General features: G+C 45.6%; 1 protein-coding gene across 1 annotated transcript; it reads left to right on the forward strand.

The window, feature by feature from the left end:
* Positions 1-9,225: 9,225 nt before the first annotated feature.
* LOC119393698 (acetylcholinesterase-1) lies at positions 9,226-20,192 on the forward strand. The gene is made up of 3 exons (XM_037660824.2): positions 9,226-9,275; positions 9,858-11,405; positions 19,906-20,192. Exons 1-3 carry the CDS (start codon positions 9,226-9,228, stop codon positions 20,045-20,047), a joined length of 1,740 nt encoding a protein of 579 aa, XP_037516752.2. The 3' UTR covers positions 20,048-20,192.
* The last annotated feature ends 826 nt before the right edge of the window (positions 20,193-21,018 follow it).

Raw genomic sequence — 21,018 nt, forward strand, 5'->3', positions numbered from 1 at the left:
TTGAAATCAAGAAGAAGAAATGGATATGGGCCGGGCACGTAGCACGTCGGCAGGATAACCGGTGGTCATTAGGGTAACTGACTGGATTCCAAGAGATGGCAAACGCGTGAGGGGGAGACAGAAAATTAGGTGGGTAGATGAGATTAAGAAGTTTGCAGGTATTACGTGGCAGCAGAAAGCACAGGACCGGGTTGATTGGCGGAACATGGGAGAGGCCTTTGCCCTGCAGTGGGCGTAGACAGGCTGATGATGATGACGTTAATTTTTGGACGCTGACTTCTACAGCTTCAGTGTACTCCTGACTGTTAATTGGGCCTTTAAAGCTGCGCTTACCAGTGCGTAGCCTCTGCAATCAACACGGTCAGTGCGCAGTCGAGCTGCCGGAACATATTCAGAGGTGCTGTAGAAAGAGACCCGTGGTTGAGATCTGCACCTCTGCTCCACCATTGGCCGCAACGATCTCAGGTGGTCACAATAAAGTGTGCTCATTCAATTAATTTTCATTTATTACGTGACACTTAATTGGCTCTTATCTTAGGAGTTGCATTGGATATACTTAAGTTGAATCATTGCCACCGTTTTATATATATGTGAGTTTCGGGGTTTTCGGACTGAGGAGCCGGGACCAGATTTGCCAGATGCTGCCAAGCTGACAGGCAAATAATCACCACAAAAGACGCCCAAGAAAAGCGGCGTGACTTTCGCGAAGTCCACAAGAAGCGGAAATGTAATGAATTTTCCATACTTGAAAATATTTTCAATTAAAATAAAAAATGTCGCTCAAATACGAAGTGCAGTTGACAAAAGTCGCTTTGATTATTTTGTACATCTAAAATATGCCCAACCATGAACGAAACCACATATTTACTTTTAAAACTGTCTCTAGGGTAGCCTCCATTCGGTTGAATGCATTTGGGACGTTAAACCCCAGATGTTATTATTATCGGTTGAATGCACGTTTGTCAGCGCATGATTGACGTCACCTATTGATTCCCGCAACGTATGTTTGACTTTAACAATCAACTACAAAAAGTCGACGACAAACGCGCTATTAGTTAACGACAAACAGGCTATTGCTGAATGTGATGATCACTAAAATAACTATATTTGCATGAAAATTGCAAATAAGCCCCAAAAACGCGACAAGCTACTGTAAAAGTCTCCAAGAGACTCGGCGAAAAAAAAAAAAAAAGAAGCCCGAATGCGCTTATTATAAGCGGAACTGGAAACTATGGCTGGGACCTACCGCACTGGAAGTGAAATTTATTTCGGCTACATTTCTGATCAAATAGGTGGGCCTTTGGAAATATTGGATTTCTCGACTTTTGAAAGTTTCGTTCCATTCTAGTGACATTTAATTTAGGGTGCATTTCTGAACAAAAAGGAATGCCGGTAGCCTTTGTAAATATTGTGTTTTTGTTTGCTGAAAGTTTCTTCGCATTCGAATACAATTGATTCAGGGTGCATTTCTGATCAAAGAGGCAAGCCTATATATAACCTTTGCAAATCTTGTATTTGTGGATTTTTGAAAGTTTCGTCGCATTCAAATAAACTTTTTTCTTTTTGTGCATTCCTGATCAAAAAGGCCCTGAGGCATTCATAGAACCTGAAGGGGCGACATTTCGATAAGAGTACCTATAAACATTCGACAGCCAGGTCTATGTTTTCCTCTGCCTTTGCAAATCTCGTTTTTTTTTTCGACTTTTGAAAGTTTTGTCGCATTTAAATAAAATTGATTTTGAGTGCATTCCTGATCAAAGAGTCAAGCCTATAGCCTTTGGAAATCTTGTATCTTTTATATGTGGAGAATCGAGGACCGCCGTTAAAAAGGGGTCCTCCTTGTTTTTTTTTAAACCATGAAGCTTTTACGCAGAAAGAACGCTTATGTTTGATGGTTTAGTGGTCTCATATCTATTCTCTGCCTCCCACAGTAGCGGCGAATGCCGCCTGCTTGTTAGGCTGCGCCCAGAGGCCTTCCCAGAACTTGACGTGTCGACATTTCGACAGCAGTACCTATAAACGTTGGACAGCCAGGTCTATGTTTTCCTCTGGCCCTCAGTGAAACCCCGAGTGACGCCGTTCAGCGTTGGGATTCGAACCTGGTGCCTTCGGCACTTCAAGTTGACGCTCAAGGATTTTGCCACACCTGCTGGTACACCTTGACACACTTATTTTAGAGCATTTTTTAGCGAAATAGAAAGTCTATAGCTTTCGGTTATCCGGAGTTTTTAGGTTTTTCGACGTTTGCTGGCTTTCAGGCGAAGTTGATTTTCTGATCTGATAGATTTAGCGTTTTGATTCTCTTGCAAAATGCGTTAGCATCACTAAGTTGCAGTAGGCGCGCATCGAAGCTTGCAGGCTAGTATCAACGAATGTTAGTTAGCTGATCTGTATTCATCGTACGGCAAGAAACGAAGTCAGTGGTGGGCTGCAGAATATTTCGTTGTCCGCGTACAATTCCACCCATAGAAGTCGGTCTCTCGTCACGACAGGCAACCTGACGCCGGTCAAGTGGCAGTCTTCAGCGCGACGACGAGCTTGGAAGCAAGAGGAGGAGGAGGAGGAGGAGGAATTGAGTTTTACGCGAAACCCGTAGATGCCTCCTCAAACACGAGCAGTGACCGTCGGCGAGGGCGTAAACACGAGTGATGCAAAAATATCATGTGACGGCGTCACTATGTGACGTCACAGATCGCACAGATTTGTGATCTCATCACGACGCTAGTGTGACACCACTGTGACGTCACAGAATGTAGCGTCACATGATGACGTCATCACATGGCATCGTCGATTGGTCATAGGTTGGCCAATCTCCGAGGCACGCGAGGCGCAGAAAGCTTGCAACGCCTCCATCCCGGAGGCAGTGCAAAACCACGCTACGGGCAGAAAGCTTTCGGGGGCACGGGGATCAATACAATCGACCGGGAAGAAACAGAAAAAGATGGCTTTCGCCTTCGAGTCATCTTGGTGAATGCATAGTGGCGAAGGCCCACTATAAATTTTATTCAATGGAGCGAGCCGACGGCAAAGTCGTCCAATGGTGGCGGCGTACTTATAGTCCAGGATGCCGTGTGCCTCAGCTGACAACTTGGCCCTATTCACAAGACGTCTATGGTTTTCAAGGCTCGAGCTTGTCGTCTTGGCCTGCTCGATGAAATGGTCCAGTGACAGGTGGTATTGATGGGCTTCGCCCACACTACCATACTATATGTCGGAGTATATTAGCTGAAACTGCCATCACGAACAGTAGGAGAAACTACCCATTTCATAAATTGCGCTGCATACATGGTCGGTGTTGCAGAGAAGCAGTCTGTAGCTAACCTGAGCGTCCACAGAGTTCGAAGAAAACTCATAAAGGGTATCTGCCACAGAAATTGGAAAAGCCCCACTGTTGACACCTGGCTTACTAAAAATGAGGAATTCGTCCGTGGACAAAAACGTATGTGCCACAGAATTGGGCAAATCTCACTAATCACTGCTGGTCAACTAAATTGCGAAAAACTTTAATCAACCATCGCATGGTTTACTGCCAAAATGCTTCTTCTCATCGTTAATGATGACAACACCAATGCACTGCTCGTTTGTGGTTGCTATGCGAAGGCCGAGAGAATAAGTACTCGAAGCTCGGAATAAAATGGACGTCGCAAATGTTTAATAGATGTTGACTTAACTGTTTAACACGTAAATGTTTAATAGACGTAAATGTTTAATTGACGTAAATGTTGAATAGAAGAACTACCCAGCTTAGCTGATAGACCATCTTTACGGAGAGGATTGGTCGAAAGGCAAAATTTAAGCCGTAGATTTCAGAAATTAGTCTTACTGTTAAATGCGAAGCATTTCTTAGCGAACCTCTGGCACTTTGAGCGTTTCTATCTACGTATCTATCTATCTATCTATCTAGCCGCCTACGTCTGGGTGCTCTCATGATCGCCTCCTTAACATGGTGTAGACCAAACTTTGTATGGGAGGGTCAGAGAATTTGACGAATTTGATTGCCGGGTCATGACATGAATAACGTTAAAATCCTGTCGCGTACGTCGTCAAACCCTTTCCACTAGACACGTGTGGCACATACCCGTTTACCACGGGCCGCGGTGTACGGGTATGCGCCACAGGTGATTGACAGTTTATATCTACCTAGGAACGGCGAGAACAGACATTGGTAACTTAAATGCTAGAGCGTTGAAGAAAACCAACATCGGCAGCGTTGACTCAACGAATGGAAAGAATGAAAATTAGGATCCCGGCAGGAATTGAACCCAAGCATTCTGCGTGGCAATCAGGTATTCTACCACTGAGCCACGCCAGGTCTATAAACTGGTTTGGAAAAACAGCCTACGCAGGCGTAATATCGGTGCAACGTCCATTGTAGTTGTGGTGCTGGCTATCTAATTTTACAAGAAAGCAATAAACACTACACGATACTCCTACGATGTGTACTTCTACAATACAGGCGTCATATCAGATTAACGTCTGTAGTTCCAGTGTTGGCTCTGCTTTTATAGCGGTCTAATAAACACGATTGTATTCCAATGATTCAGCAAGATATATTGAAGCATTGCTCGATCCCGGAGGATTATGTTAACGAAAGTTACATATATTATACACATCACCGCACCGTAAAGTGCACTTCGTCCACCAGAACGACGCAGTGTCCTCTTCATTTCTTACGAGGCTGGGCGATGGCCTCATGCTGACCGAGGATGATGCCAGATTGATTGACAGCCGCTTTGTAGACTAGGCTACGTAGGCCACATACGCCCAGGTAGTCTACGAATACGACAAACACCATCCACTGATGTTGGTCTACGTAGCACTATCCAGGCCTACCAGTCTCGACGGCCTATACCTCACCAACGCGAAGGGTGTTTACAGGTTCCGACATGTCACCGGCTCTATCGACACACAATTTGTCGACGAAATGACCGAGGCATCCACGAATTCCAACAGCTGCACTATACCCCAAATCTCACTACACATGGACCCCTCGTCAACACGATCACGACCGGATCCTATAACAAGTCATGACCAGCTGCTGGTGCTCACTGATCACGGTGATGATGCCCTTGTTCAAGAACTGTAAAGGACTTTTTGCAGACATGCACACGGGTTCGTGAAACGTGCGTGCGTTCTCGGGGCACGTATAAGCACTACATATCAGCTTACCGCTTCTGGTGTTGGTAATACCCACGTTGCCATTGGCAGCGTTACCCAACCGTAAACAACTGGTTATATAACACATATGCGGCTCTTCAACTTATATATGTGTGCGTATCAAATTTATACAAATCTTTAGCCTCATTTTGTAACGTGTCGCTCAGTAAAAAGTTACGCCACATTCACCTACCCGCCGCATACTTCGCAAACATCGACTCCCACGGTACGTGGAATCTGGCGAATTTTTTTTAGTGGTGGGTGAAATAACTTTTTTAAATCCTCCTTGGTGAATTTACGAAGAGCTGAATGCTTCGTAAGGAACCTAGCGCGGAAGCGGGAGGGTAACGGGCCGACAGTCACGGAGGCGATGTATCTCGGTGTCAGTTTCACCGCATAGTGGATAGATGGCGGAGTGGTAGCACACGCAGGCGCCATCTATCGCAACGCAACCAACCTCGAGCTCGGAAACTTCAGCGCTTAGAATGAAGAGGGCGTCATAGGTCTAAAAAATCGAATGATTCAGTGACTTTAAAAAAATCGTTCAGTTCTAAAAATCACCAAGTGAGGTGGCCGCCGTCGTCATTCGCCCACTACCGTGCGTAGCGTGCACATTCTTCTTGAGATGGTAGCTGAATGAAAACCTTTGACATAACTTATGATCTCAGCGCATCTGAGTGTATTGGAATCACTTATGTTAGATATATAGTAATAAAAACTGCGACGATGTACCAATTCTCTTTATTATTCTTTTGACAGGACGGCTGTCTTTTCCTTTGGGAGTCATTTTATTAGCAGTAAGCGAGTTTGTATACAAACCACATCGACAGCAGTTGAGGCCAGTGCACTACGATAAGCAGTGCTGCTTTATGGGTTGCAAAAGCGCGGCAAACTGATCATTTTCGTAAAGGTACCTTTTGATATACTGAAGAAACGTTGCACCGCGAAGCATGCACTGTATTATTGCGGGAAAGCATATTTCTTGAGCAGCATAATTTTTAATCGCCTGCACACGCCATCTTCAGCGAAGAATAGAGCACTGATAGGTGTATTAGCTGTACTGGTACGACATGAGAGCTATTAAAACGATAGCGATTAAGAGCTCGTGTCACAGAAATTCCGATGCCGGCTTCGGTGTCGGCGTCCTTGCTTGTCAGCGAAAGATCGCGATATATACAAATGATAAAATATCATAGGTTTAAGCCGGAACCGAACCCAGGCCTTGTGCGATGCAAGCAGGTGTTCTACCACAGGGCCGCGCGGCAAAATCAAAATCTTTACAAATGTCACGTAGTGTGAGGAGCCACCTTAGCGCATGTAATAATGCATTGCAGAATCGCAGAATCGCACCAGGAGTCAAAACATGTGAATTGCTCCACGAGTGGGTGGCTTCAAGATCCCCCAGTTACAGAGCGCTTATGCTTAATTAAGCATCACGATGATCAGCAAAAGTCAGTAACGTAGCCAGAAAGTTTTTTTTTTTGGGGGGGGGGGGGGGGGTAAGGAGTGTTCAACCACGCTTCATGTATGTTCGTGCATGCGTTTTCATGTGTGCGTGTATGCACATGCGAAATTGAAAATTTTCGCGGGAGTGATGGGGGGGGGGGGTTGACCCCCCCCTCCTGACTACGCCACTGGCAACCGCATCGACAAGGCGTGCAGCTACTTAGGTGCGCGTGTCGCATTACGGAGGCGTAGTGGGTACTACGCAAATTCGCAAAAGGAGGAATTATGGCGCATTGGGCGCTTCGCAACCTTACTTACAAGGACAGTTTGAAACGGCCAGTGTTACGCGCACAGTTTAGGTTTCCGCCGAGAAGTGAAGCCAGGCTAGCGATCGAGAAGGCGATGCGAACGGGGCCCGATTACACTATCGCATTCTGATTTTTAAGGCAAAGCTTAAGCACCCGCCAAAGTTTTTTTTTGTTGTTGTTGTTTTGACGTAGCTGGTGGCAACTAAAGATCTCTTAAGTGCGAGATTACGGACTTGCATATGAGACCGCAATAAGAAGCCTAGTACGCGATTATAAATTATGCAAGCTAGCTCACACCCACCATCTGTTCATAATAATAACCACGATATGATTATGAGAGACGCCGTAGTGGAGGACTCCGGAAATTTCGACCACCTAGGGTTCTTGAACGTGCTCCTGAATCTAAGCACACGGGCCTCTAGCGTTCCCGCCTCCATCGAAAATGCGGCCACCGTGGCCGGGATTTGATTCCGAGACCTGTGGGTCAGCAATCGAGCACCATAACCACTAGACCACCATGGCGGGTCACCATATTTGTTCACTTTACGGGCACCGTACCGTGCGGAACGTCTAGAAACTGTACTGCTACGCGTTAAGAGCTAATAAAATACTCTGTTGGGCGTAAGAGCTGTTTTTGATGTGGATGTAGCAGCTTGAACTTTTGTTTTGGGGTATTTGCCGTACACGGCTGAGGGCATGGTACCACGGAACTCTGCCTGAATTCTGTGCGGGGCCCCAAAAGCAGCCATTGTGAAAAAAAAAACTAATAAAATTTAAGTAAACTGCGCTGCCCAAAAAATATTCTACCGCAAGAGCCAGAAGGAGCCCTTTAATTGGGGAGCCGATAATTAGCGATGCCCCTGTCGGGGACAAAAAAAAAAAACTGTGATTATTATTTTACTGTTTCTCTCACCCTCTTTCTTTCTTTCTCTCACCGTAATACATAATGCAAGCATCTATGCAAGACAAGCGTGTACTGCAGAAGAACTACCTTCAGAAAACCGATTTTTGACGTTTGTATGAAGACCCCTGCCGAAGGACGTTCGGTTTACTTTCTGGGAATGCTTGCTTGATTTATTAAAGGGCTCCTCACCAGGTTTGACAATTTTGAGCTAACGAGCGCAATGCATACAATGGGCGTCCACGATCACGTCTGCCAAAATTTGCGACGCTACGCGCCGCGGAAATGGGTCAAATTTCAAGGTGAACGCTGCTTGCCCTTCCTCTCACGGGCGCGCGCTTTAGAGAATGAGGGGATGACGTACATGAGAAAATGGCCCTACGTAGATGGTAGTGCTGTGACGTCGCTCCTCTACGTAGACGACTGTGCTCTGACGCCGCCAACAGTAGCACGTGACGCTGCGATAATTATTGGCACGACATGTGTAGTTTGTGTAATTTGTTGCTTGAATAGATTAATAAAACTTGAGAGAAATAATGAGACACACAAAGGGAATGTGTGCGTCTTTTTCATTTTTTTTTCGTGAATTGCAGCGACATGCGGGGCTAACGTGCCTCCCTTTCCCGTGCGTTCGTGTCCCCACGGTTAGCGCATCGAGCAGACGCCAGCCCTGGAAACGAAAGTAATGTTCTAGCGCATTCGAGCACTCATTATGCTCGTTTATTCTACGGCGTCCAAGGAAACGTTAATGCGGTACTGGCTCATAATACCGCCACTCTCGTGCCCGTACAAATGGCTGAACTTTCATGCCCGTCCCGCAGAGACAGGCAGTACACCACAGAGAACGCCGACAAAACGCCCATGGCCGCTACATAAAAAAAATGGTAGCGGCCGTGCAACGCCGCTCGCGTGCACCGGCTGGCGCGGACACGTCATGCGCACGTGACCATGCATGCGCATGACGTGTTCATGCGTATGTGTCAAGTGAAGAGGGCAGGGAAGGGATTTAGCTTGCGAAGGCTACACGGGGCGAGTGGCAAGGGTTCGAAACCCGCCTCCTCACATCATGGTTTCGCGCCGCTACAAATTATTATTTTTCTCAGCTCGTAATTTACCGATCTGAAAAAGTCTTGCGGCATACTGCTCTTCATTCGGCACACAACAACTTCCAGCGTCTGACTAAAATTTGCTATGTGGCCTGGTGAGAGGCCCTTTAACATAACTGTTCACTTTGGAGCTCGCACTTCTTTTTCATTAAGGTTAATGCCTACTCTACCCGTACGCAAAATAGGTATACAGAAATGTGGCAGTGTTGATGGTCGAAGAAGACGAAGAAGCGTACCTAGGAGAAGCGCTTTCATCGTGATGCCAATCGGTCTAATCACATCAATAATTATTGCACTATATTGTACGATGCGACGGAAACGGCTTCCAAACATCAAGCCGCGGCCGCCGACTGCAAGGTCAGTATACTGCGCTTAAGCTGCATCAAGATAGAGTTTTCTGTGTACGCGTTTCTCACTAATATAACTGTGTCCTCGCTGACGTGAAACACGCTTGAAGCCTAGCACAGTTCTGCAATCAGTATTCCTCCTACTTGTTCATCACCCGCAGTGGCGGCATAGCGACATTGCGCTGCAAAGTTCAAGGACGAGGGTGCAATTGTCGTCCACGGCGGCTGCATTCCGATGGAAGCGAAAGGCAAAGACTTCAATGTACAAAGATTTAGGTGCACGTTCAGAAACGTGAGGCTGTAAAAACTAAGAAGTTCCCCGCAATGGCGTCGCTCATTCACATCGCTGTTTAGCCACGTAAAATCTCTGACTTTATTTATTTTTCTACCTCAGTGGCGCTAACGTCAAACATTGCATACCTTGCATCTTTAATGAAATACATTAGTGGATCTATGCGGTAAATACCGAGAAAACGATGCTTCTGACTTGGAAGTAATTTCTCATAACAAAACCAGCGAGCGTACTTACTCTATTGTTTCCACGATGTCCAGCATGTGGCTTTATCTTACGTGATTTATATTTGCGACGCAGGTTGCAGCTTCTTATCTTGATTCTCATCGGGGCGTGCTTGGCTGCCTACATGACTACAAGGATGAAGAAACTACCACTAGTGAAGCTAGGACACGCTCCAAGGCCACAACATTTTTCCAGGCCTTTGCTGCCGCTCGACCAGGTATTCATAAAGATCGACTCCGGTTCAGTGCAAGGAACAATTGTGACCACGTCAGAAGGAGTCAGCGTGCGTGCCTTCTTGGGAATTCCGTTCGGAGAATCAACCGAAGGTCGCAACAGGTTCCGCAAGCCTATACCCGTGAGAGCGTGGAATGGCACGCTTAACGCGACTAAGGCGAGGACTCCCTGCGTTCAGGAGTCATATCTGTCGCAAGCCATGCGTATAGACAACGCTAACACGACCGAGGACTGCTTGCACCTGAACATCTGGGCGCCTATTCAGCAACACCCCGGAGAGCCCAAGAAGGCAGTCATGGTTTACTTCTACGGGGGATCCTTCACGCACGGCGGCAACAGTTACTTCTTTTACGACGGTCGCTACATTTCGAGCATCGGCGACGTCGTATTAGTCGTTCCGAACTACAGGCTCGGTGCTCTCGGGTTCCTGAACGCGGGCACGCCAGACGCGCCGGGAAACGTGGCTCTGCATGACCAGATACTGGCGCTCTCATGGGTCAAGGACAACATTGCTGCCTTTGACGGGGACCCGAACCGAGTCGTCCTCTTTGGCCAAAGTGCAGGCGCAATCTCGGTGAGCTTCCTGCAGATATCGCCCCTCACGCGCCACCTGTACAGGCGAGTCATCCTGCAAAGCTGCTCGGCTTTGGTGCCACTTCCCGAGAATAGCCGCGACGTGGCGTTCGCGAACATGAGACACATAGCAAGCGCCACCAACTGCACCAGGGCGTTTCCGAACGGCAACTTGTCAGCCGTGGACACAGTCAGCTGCCTGAGAACCGTCGATGCCAAAGTTCTCGTTGACGTGAAAGGAGCATTTTTTTATCCCAGCTTCTACGACGAAGTCCTACCGCAACCTCCAATTGAGCTGCTCAAGTCGATGGACTTCAGAGACCACGAAATGTTAATCGGAAACACGCTGCGCGAAGGTGACATGTTTTTCGAAGCGATGTTTGGACAGAAGAAGCGATCGTCTACTACGCCCGGAGGATCGCGCCTCAGCCTGGACGCAATAGCGAAAGCGTACGACTTCTTCTACAAGCGCACTGGCTTCGTGAAAGCGCTGTTTACGCTGGCGCAAATACAGCGGCTGTACGACTTCACTAGCAAGACTTACGAAGGATTCAAGGACGCCGTCGGTGACCTCCTGTTCAACTGCCCGACCAAGTTTTTCGCCAAGTACTTCGTGGAGCAAAATGGCTCTGCATTCTACTACGTGTTGACGCCAAGGCCGTCGTTCAGTGCCTGGAACTCTACAGCTGCGACGCACACGGATGACGTATCGATCTTGTTTGGCCTACCGTTCATACTTCCCGGTAAAGCTTCTGACGCAGAACGCTATCTTAGTAGACGACTCATCCGCATATGGACAACGTTTGCAAAGAATGGGTAAGCGATTTCTCTTTCACTTTTACATTCGTTAACGAAACAAAGCAGACAAGGTCCATGTGACGGCGAATGTGCACGTCGATGCCACCCTGAGCCCCGTTAACAATGCAGAGTGATAGCTTTGTCATAAAATTACGTCAAACGTACCTTGTTAATTAGTCATGTTTCCTAGTGCGGAATCTCCGATGCCAGCCACAAATGAATTAACAAATGGAGGCGAAACGTCATTCGAACGGAAGAAACAATAAGCCAGAGCTCTGCCAGCACTGCTAGTACTGAGTAACGCCCGGAGGTTCGCATGTGAATTTTCGCGATATTCAAGTATGAAGGCTTTCGTCTTAACATATTGGGACAAGAAAACGTCTATTTATAGATATGTACAAGCAGAAACAATGGCGGAGACAATGGCGGGCTGGAGCCTGTCGCTTTAGCACTTCGTCGTTGTCCTTCTTTCAGAGAGGGTCCCACTATTGCCTTGTGCCACTAACCCACTACTGCCCCGCGGCGTAAATGCGCGGACCCGGCGCTTGTCACGGAAGTAGTGAGGTGGACGCCACATACGGTTTCAGTCTTACGGCGTGTACAACAGTGTAAAACAGCTGACTGCATTGAATCGACGACTGGCTCTATTTCGTATGTGAGGTCAGTGACCTTGCGTAGGAATTTGTATGGTCCGTCATAGTGAAATAACTTTTCGGAGAGACCGATGCGACGACATGGGGTCCAGAATAGGACAACTGAACCGGGTGCATAAGAGACATCTCGGTGTCGGCGATCATACAGGCCTTTTTGAGAGGCCTGAAATACTGTGTGTCGCTCTCGGGCAATCTTTCGTGCCCTGTCGGCTCGTGCAGTGGTATCGCGAACATACGTGACCGGCTAGTTTGAACCAGTGGGAAGCAGCGTGTCAAGAGGCAGGGATGGCTCACGTCCATACAGAAGATAAAATGGGGAATAGATTGTGGTGTCATGTCGGGAGGAGTTGCAAGCGAATGTGACGTAGGCTAACGTTGCGTTCTTCTGCCCCCTCAAGACCCAGGAACCTTTTCGGGCACTGACAAAGACAACGTGAACGTGGAAGATTTGGTCGCAATGTACGAGCGCGTCAGTGAGTATTATAGGTGGGACGTCACGTTGACGCTCGCCAACGTGATCTTCTACCTCAGGGAGAGGGCACTCATCGAAGCTAATCGAGGTGTTCAGCAGGCCATTTGGTCGGCAGCAAGCCGCAAGATCTGGAATCCCACGTTCAGCCGTCGACGGAGTCTTACGTTTGCTACATACAGGATGTACTGGGTCTTTGCCGAAAGGCTGATGTGAACACGACCGAGGCTGACAAGATTGCGCATACATTGAAGGTGATTGCCGACGATGCGTTCAGTCTACTGATCGTGAAGGATTGACCACCGTTGACGCCGTGGTCAAGGAGTGACAGTATTTTGAGCAGGCGAAGAGTCGTCGCATCAGCCGTCAGTTCATACGACTATTTGATATGGCAGCCACATCGACCTGCGAAGGCCCCCTCACGCTCACGCGAGCTACGTCGTCAGAAAATGTCACCCGCATCGTGCGCCGTGAACAGGAAGTGATGGTTCCTGCAGGCGTTCCACAGGCTAGCGTGTCCACTGTATCGCTCATACGAGCAGTCGTACGCCAGGAGATTGGGAATCCCGGCATACGTAGCACCTGTTTGCTTTATCCGCACTCCCGAGAGTACTCCTGCCGTCGTAAACCAGATCCCAGTCTATCCTTCAAGCTACCGAAACCCTGCTGACTGGAGCCTGTTTGTTTGTTTGTTTGTAGCCTTTGCATATTGGCACATACCCACTCGGGGGGATTGGCCAAGAAAACATGTTGTGGCCTATTAATGATAATTATAAAATGTCCACCTTCCTATCATTGAAGTAGAAAAAAAATACCTAAGATAAAGAGCAGTAAATCAAGACAGGAAAAAAAAAAGGAAGGGAAAAATTCTTTCTCAATAGCGGAAGTCCAAAATTTTGATCCGACCAGACAGCTGAGTTTTCCAGACCCGATCAAATTCGACTGTATTTCTTAAAGTAGGCATTATATTGTAATACGTTTAGTGGCAAGAATGAAATTACACACTGCATTGAAAACTTCTCTGTGACACTGTCCCAAAACTGAGGCACCGAAATTTAGAACATTTTCTGCAGTTAAATTTAAACCAATCTTCAAAAGCGGAATAATCAAAAGTCTTTTCCTAATTATTGAGTAGTTGCGACATGATATGAAGTAATGTTCAATAGTTTCTGTTTCGTCGCAAAATGGGCAAAGAGGGGATATCGCAAGACCAGCTCTGTGTAAATAAAAGTTTAATGGGGGGACACGGCATCGAAATTTGGTAATAATCACTTCAAACTTTCTCGATTGACTCCACTGAGTTTTCCATGGAAATTTAAGGTGCTGAAATTCTGTCCATTTTGTTATAGTTTCCATCATAGCTGTATAAATTGCGAATTTGCGATATCTGATCGCTGCTATGTTTTCTACTTCTGGGAGACCTGAAAGTATTGGTCCATCAAGGGAAGCCCGGGCTAAAGAATCGGCCAATTCATTTAATTGTAGCCCGCAGTGACCTGGGACCCACAATAATTTCAGGAGTTTCAGCTGTGGTGGTACTAATGTGCGCAAAGTCATTAGGGCTCGTGATTGTTCTGAAGCTGTAAGTGCTGTACATACCGAAAGCGAATCTGTTATGATGATTGCACTCATTTCGGTTGAAGGCAGTTTTCGAAGCGCCAAAATAATTGCCATGAGCTCGGCTTCAAAAACAGGAGTAAAATCTGGCAGCCTCACTGAGAATGACCAGCCAAGTAAATCGGAAGCAATTCCTACGCCTGCCTTTTGATTATTCACTGAAGCATCTGTGGCTATTATGTTTTTTGTTTCTGCATGTACCAAGTAATCTTTTAACCTGTTATTAAAAAATCTGAGAGATTGGAATTTAGATTTCGGGGGGAAAATTTCATCATATTCCATTGTAATATTACTATGTGAGCCAATCGTTTCAATTACCGTCCTTATGTCCACCTTAATGCTGTCTAGTTTCTTTTGAACAAAAATGATTTGGGGTGTATGAAATCGTGGCCAATGAGCAAGAAAGAAGGAGTCGGGGTCTCTGATAAAGGCGTATTCTGATCTTCTAGTCGGGAAGCTGTAGCATTTTAAAAAAGTTTGCACTGTTAAGATGCAGAATCGACAAAGAAGTTTTGGAAGGCGTGCTTCTTGGTATATAACATTAATGGCCACAAACTTTGGGAGTCCCAGACACATTCGCAGCGCTTCACGCTCCAATAGAACTAAAGGTTTTGTTTTATAAGCAGGGCCACCCGAAAATAATATGCACCCAAATTCCAATATTGGGCGCATGTACATTTTGTACAACATTAATAAAGTGTGTCTACGTAACCCGTATTTTCGGTTGCTCAGTCTACGCAATAAGCCTAACGCCCGTTGTGCCTTTGCTGTTATATATTCTATGTGCGGACTCCAATTTAGTCTTTCATTATAAATCATGCCCAAATATTTGATAGAATCCACTTGTGGAATGGGTTCCTGCTTATACAATACGGAAATTGAAATTGAATCTGCTAGCGGAAACACCAAGAGCGCACTTTTACTGATGTTTAAAGACAATGAAATCGACTGGAGCCAAATTTCTAGGGTATTAATATATCTCTGCAATTTTTGGTGTAATGTGTAAATGTCACTGTCTGCCGCGAAAAACGCGATATCGTCTGCATAAATGTAGACATTGACATCCTGGTCATTTGGAATAGAGCTCATCAGTACATTGAATAATACCGGGGACAGGACTGCCCCTTGAGGAACTCCGCGTTTCTGTTTGAACTTAGATGAGCAACATCCCTCCTTAACACAATAAAATTCCCTTGATTTTAAAAATTCTGCTACCCACTCAACAATATATTGTGGAAAATTTAAGCTCTGTAGTGTATTCAGTAAAATGGGGTGCTCTACGCTATCATAAGCTTTAGCTATGTCAAGGGTGACAAGAGCAGCGTGCTGTCTTCTTTTTCTGACAAGCCGTATTCGACTCTCTAAATCAGCATGAGCCCACCAAATTGAACACTCATTACGGAAACCAATTTGATTTGGTTTTAATATTGGCTTGTCTGCCATCCAGACATTTATTCTGTCATTGAGGACTCTCTCTATAATTTTGATCATATTAGATGTTAGAGAGATGGGTCTGATATTTTCTATATTAAAACCTAACCCTTGCTTTTTTAATATGGGAATTACCTTGGCGATTTTCCAGTCACGTGGTATCCAGGCGTTATTTAAAGAATAGTTTATCATATTGAGGACATCCTCAGGTGATAACTTGTATAAAATTTTGATCATAGGCACTGTAATTCCATCTGGACCAGGAGCTGACGAAGGTAAATATCTAATCACATGTGACACTTCGGACAGTGTCACTTTTTCAAAGTTAGTCGTTTTGGTAGATTTTTGCCAGTTGTTCGGCAAAGTCGAAGAGAATCTACTTTCTAGACCTTTGCCAATTGACTCTAAAGATTTTGTCATTTCTTGCGCCGATAGACTTTCATAATCTGTATTTACTGGAGACGGCAGGATTTTGCGAGATCTCATATAACGAAATAACGCTTTTTTACTTTTAGGTTTAGAGAGAAAATCGAAATGTCTTTTGTCATATTCTTCTTTCGCTTGGGCCACCTTACGTTTAAATCCAGCTGCAATAAATTTGTAGTCTGACCAATTTTTGGGGGACTGATTATGAATTAGCTGTTTCCAAGCTGCCTGTCGTCGTCTGTGCTCACGTGAGCAATCTGAATTCCACCATGGACTATAAGGCACCCTCTTGGCCGATTCAACAGTAAACTCTGCTTTTTTGTATGTTCTTTTAATAGCTGCGCTCAATTTCATAGCTTTAGTTTCATCGCTGTCTTCAGAGGGATATGCTAAAGCTGCTTTTAGGTCATTTTTAAATTTTGAATAATTAATAAAAACTCGGACGTGAGAACATGATGGTATTATGGGGTAATCGATCTCAAACATTATGGGCAGGTGGTCACTATTGGTGGCACAATCCAGGGCTGTCCACGAAGTGCTAGAAATTGTCGAGCTTACAAAACTCAAATCTAAGGCAGAGCGAGATCGATCTCGGATAAATGTTGGAGTTCTAGCGTTGAGGCACGATAGATTGTTGTCTATAGCCCAGTCCCACAATCGTTGGCCACATTGGTCTGTTCTAAAACCCCAACAGGTGTCGTGGGAATTAAAATCTCCAACCAGAATTTCTTCTTTACACCATGAATGGACTGCCACATCTAAATTTCGCGTGTCTTGTACGCCCACAGGAAAGTAGACGTTTACTAAAGAGAATGATGAGCATGCTGGCAAGGTGATGTCTAAGGCAAAAATTTCGCATTCTGGGGACATACTCTTGTACGAAATTTTGGCCTTTAAACTAATTTTATTACTGATAAAGAATGCTAAGCCTCCGCCTTTAGCTGGACGGTCTAGTCGAAACGATCTGAAGTTGGTTAAGTGAAACGAATGATGTGCGGGAAGCCAAGTTTCTTGCACTGCAATAATGTCTGGATTGAATTTAGAAGACAAATACAACAAATCTGTTATAGCTGAGTGAATAGATCGGCAGTTCCAATGCAGAATTTTCAGGGACTCTATGGTTTCGACAGAATAGAGTCGGCGACAGCCTTATCTAGAATATTCTCCTTTAGAAAATCGCTTTTCGAGAGGGTGTCCTTCTGGTATTTTTTGCTTTTCGAATGTTTTGGTGATCCAGATTTTTTAGAGATAGGGGATCTCGAACGCTTTAGAGATTTGAGGTCCATGTCCATTTCGTCTGATTCCTGACCATCATCCGGTATGACATCACTTTGCCTCTGGATGCCTCTCCGAGAGGACCCTGCAGGCTGTGTATTCGAAGCAGTTATTTCCGAATCAGCTTCCCTTATTATATGTGGAATGTCAGCATTTTGTGAAGCTGTGCCCATATTCCTCGACGTGTCGCATACCTGCGCCATCTGGTTGGCTATAATATGAGACACGGACTCACAAAGAGTGGTAGCAAGGCGTTGCATAGCTTTTTCCATAGCCTTTTCGATCATGTCTGTCCCTTTAGCACTTCGTCGTTCTCCCTGTTACAGAGAGGGTCCCACTACTGCCTTGTGACAACATGAATATCGCGAGCATTGCCTTCGCAGTGGTGTTATGATGAATGCTGCCAAGGTCGTCGCACTTACCTTTTCTTTCCTGCATAGTCCCACTTAGCTGTTCTTTCGTGCTTCAATTTAGAACACATGCATCAGGACATTCATGTTCAACAGAGGTCAAAGGAGCCAAATATTACGCACACGGCTCATTTTTAGAAGATACGTCGATTACATGGCGGAACTCTTTACCAAAACTACGTTACGCCAAGTCGCAACTTGTTTTGAAAAGATTAACAGCTGATACATTAGGATCACGTGTCTGTCTAGCAGTGTTGCGAAATGGGCGCCTCCATTCCCTTCTAATTCCATTCCGGGGAATTAGAACTTGCCGCAATTCCATTCTTTTCAATTCCTCGGAATGAGAAAACTTAGCCCATTCCCACTCCGGGAATGGCCGGGTAGTTCATTTCCATTCCTGTAATTCCTCAACGTAGGAAAGGCATCTTGATAGTTTTATCGAGTGAAGAATAAACGCCTCGTAAAGCTGATGTTATCAGATGCATTAAGAACTTCAAAAGTACGCAAAACACGTTGCCAAGGTCGAGCGATAGTAGCTTGGTGACATATTTCGTGCAGTGGAACCACCCTACTAATTGCCGTAGAGGCAGTTCTCCCGCTACCTATAGTATTTACATGGACAGCATGTCTGAACGAATGGGGTTGTTTAAATATTGTTTAGGCTTACATGTGTTAATGCTAAAATGATGACATAACATATTTTTATGCTGACAAAAGTAGTGTTCAAGAAGACTAAGCAGTTTTGCCACGCGTCTGGAGCGATCGTGAATATGGAGAAAACAAAGATTTGGTTAATGGGGAACAAAACCCTCTAGATCTGCTGGTATTAGTTGGAACAGTGCACCGCTCGGGCACCTTGTGCCTTTGCATCAAATACGGAACACTGGGCCGCACTGCTCGTCAGCACTCACGCTTGTCAAGCACGCCTCGCAAGCATGGATGGGGTAAGGAGAACTTTCTGTGTTCGCTTGTGCGCAGGTATGCAATGTCTTCCTTGTCGCAAAGGTTATTTACGTGTGTCAGGTACTAAACTGCTCGTGAGATGAAGATCTGGCGGTGCATAGAGTATTCGCCACTTGCGTGGGGGGTATCAATGGGAACCAACGCGCAGGGATAATTTTTTCTCCCTTCAGTATCCGCTGGGATAATGCATTTGTTTGTACACTAACTTATGCCTCGGTTTCCCTTTTACAAATTGGCAGATTGTTCACGCTTTTGTACGCCTACCCTTGGCTAGAGAATGCGTTGTGGGCTTCGACTTCGAAAAAACATGTGCTCAGGCCTACATGACTACTTTGAGCATGGCATTACGGTAGTAGCAATTAAGGGTGTTGCAAAATACGTTCCTCCCAAATGCCCTCCTTGCTTGGCGATGCAAACACGGGTATGTGGCGAGTCGTAGCAACCGAGCGAAGAAAAGATGTAAAGAAAAGGGATAACGATAATAATGAAATGATCCCACCCCGGAGCAGAAGTGCGGGCTGACCAGTTCTCACTCGACACTCAGGAACGCCTGATCTCCCGGGTTAGAGCAGCAGCGGTCGCTCGCAGCTTTCTGAACTGTAGAACTGTAGTAGGCGCGTTGCTTATAAATGTACCGTGCTTGTAATCAGACAAGCCAATTTAAAAAATACTGCTTTATTGTTAAATCCGAGGCTCTGACTTACTAATGTTCGAAGTTTCGAAAACAGCACCTATATGAAAACGTGCTCTATTTTCGGAAAAAGACGTAATTTCATTCCCATTCCATTCCGTGTTAAAGGCGCTTAATTCCATTCCCATTACATTCCTCCGAGCGTTGTCCCCATTCCATTCCCATTCCATTCCGCGGTCGCGAAAATGTGGAATGCTTCCGGAGTCATTGGAATTCCGGAGTGGCAACTCCGCAACACTGCTGTCTAGTACTTCTGGAACCGACTGCATTCCAGAATGCCGAGGGAATTAATTAGTTCATACCGACGCCAGATAAAGCTGAGTTTTTTTCACATTAGTTGTGCAACTGAGGTTGCTGTTACGCGAACTCTGAGCAAAAAATTTAGCCTCTAATCGCTGCAGAAGGAACACTGCCCATCAGCAGTAGCAAAAGGAGAACAAGAAGACCTTATAGGATGACTCTAGTGTACGTTGTCATCTACTCATAAGAGCCTGGACTTTTTCTGGTCGTGCAGCATGCCATATATTTTCCGCTTTTTCGCAAGCACTAACAAGGGCTATACTTTCATTCTCCTCCGTTCCAGAAAACTGCCAAAAGTCAAGGGAAAGGCGTGGCCTCTATATTTAGACAACACCAGCGTTGCTATCAACACTGCCAATTTTTCTTTGCTACAAGCGTTTCGAAGCATGAACTGCGAGACACTGAAGAGTTTTATCTTGACATAAGAAATGTGGTGTTCTCAATATGAACTTTCAAGCACTGGGACGTACAAGCCTACGGATACTGGACGCAAGCTTGTTCGCGGACTCTATTGTCTTTTATTGTATTATGAAGGTGTGATGCATATGTAACGCTAATGAGGCGTTTAACTATTAAACTGCCTTCATAATTGCTGTGTAACAGCTGCATTTCTAGTACATCTGATGGGAACGATGGCTCAATGTTAGTCTCAAAGTCATACGTTAGAAACACGACTTCTGTGACCACGTTTTTTATGAGCTGCCCGTGATAGAAAGTGTTTCAAAACTGCACGAGGACGTCTAAATAGAAAAAAAAAAGCTGTAGAGAGGGAGAGAAAACAGCATTTGAATTACCGTAATTTAATAAATTCCTTTATAATGTCACCGCCGTGCACACTTTCGGAGCTCCTTATATTACGGGCGCTGCCTGTCATATATAGGCTTAGCTATAGCAGGGTACTGCGCCTTAGAGCTTATCGCATAATCCAAGTTTTCTTGCACTTTAGGTCACCAGTGTAGTTTCCCACCGCAGCAGCATAAATGTTGGGTCTCGAGCATTTGTCTTTACTATACTCTTATGTCTCCCAAGGTTCTGCAAGCAAACGAGGACTAAGTGATGCAGATATGCCCCCGCACCGACACGCGTAAACGTCGCCCGCACTACACAAAACAGGAAGGCACTTGCGTGCCACAGAACTAAAACAGCTGCCGGTGTCACAACTGAAATGAATGCAAGTTTGACAGATGTTTCCCGAAAGAACTACTACGGGGTTTCTTTACTGTCTTTCAGGAGAAAAATAAAGCTCCTCAGTTTGCCTGTCTTGATTAAACAGCCATGTACGACGGGGCCCTTTGTGCAAAACGTAGCAAGCGTCACACCACTTTGAAACGGCACCACCGAGAACTTAAATTGCCTGCGCTTGCGCCTAGTTCCTTAATGTGTTGGGACACTTCAA

This window comes from Rhipicephalus sanguineus, chromosome 5 (genome assembly GCF_013339695.2).
Source record: "Rhipicephalus sanguineus isolate Rsan-2018 chromosome 5, BIME_Rsan_1.4, whole genome shotgun sequence".
NCBI lineage: Eukaryota > Metazoa > Arthropoda > Arachnida > Ixodida > Ixodidae > Rhipicephalus > Rhipicephalus sanguineus.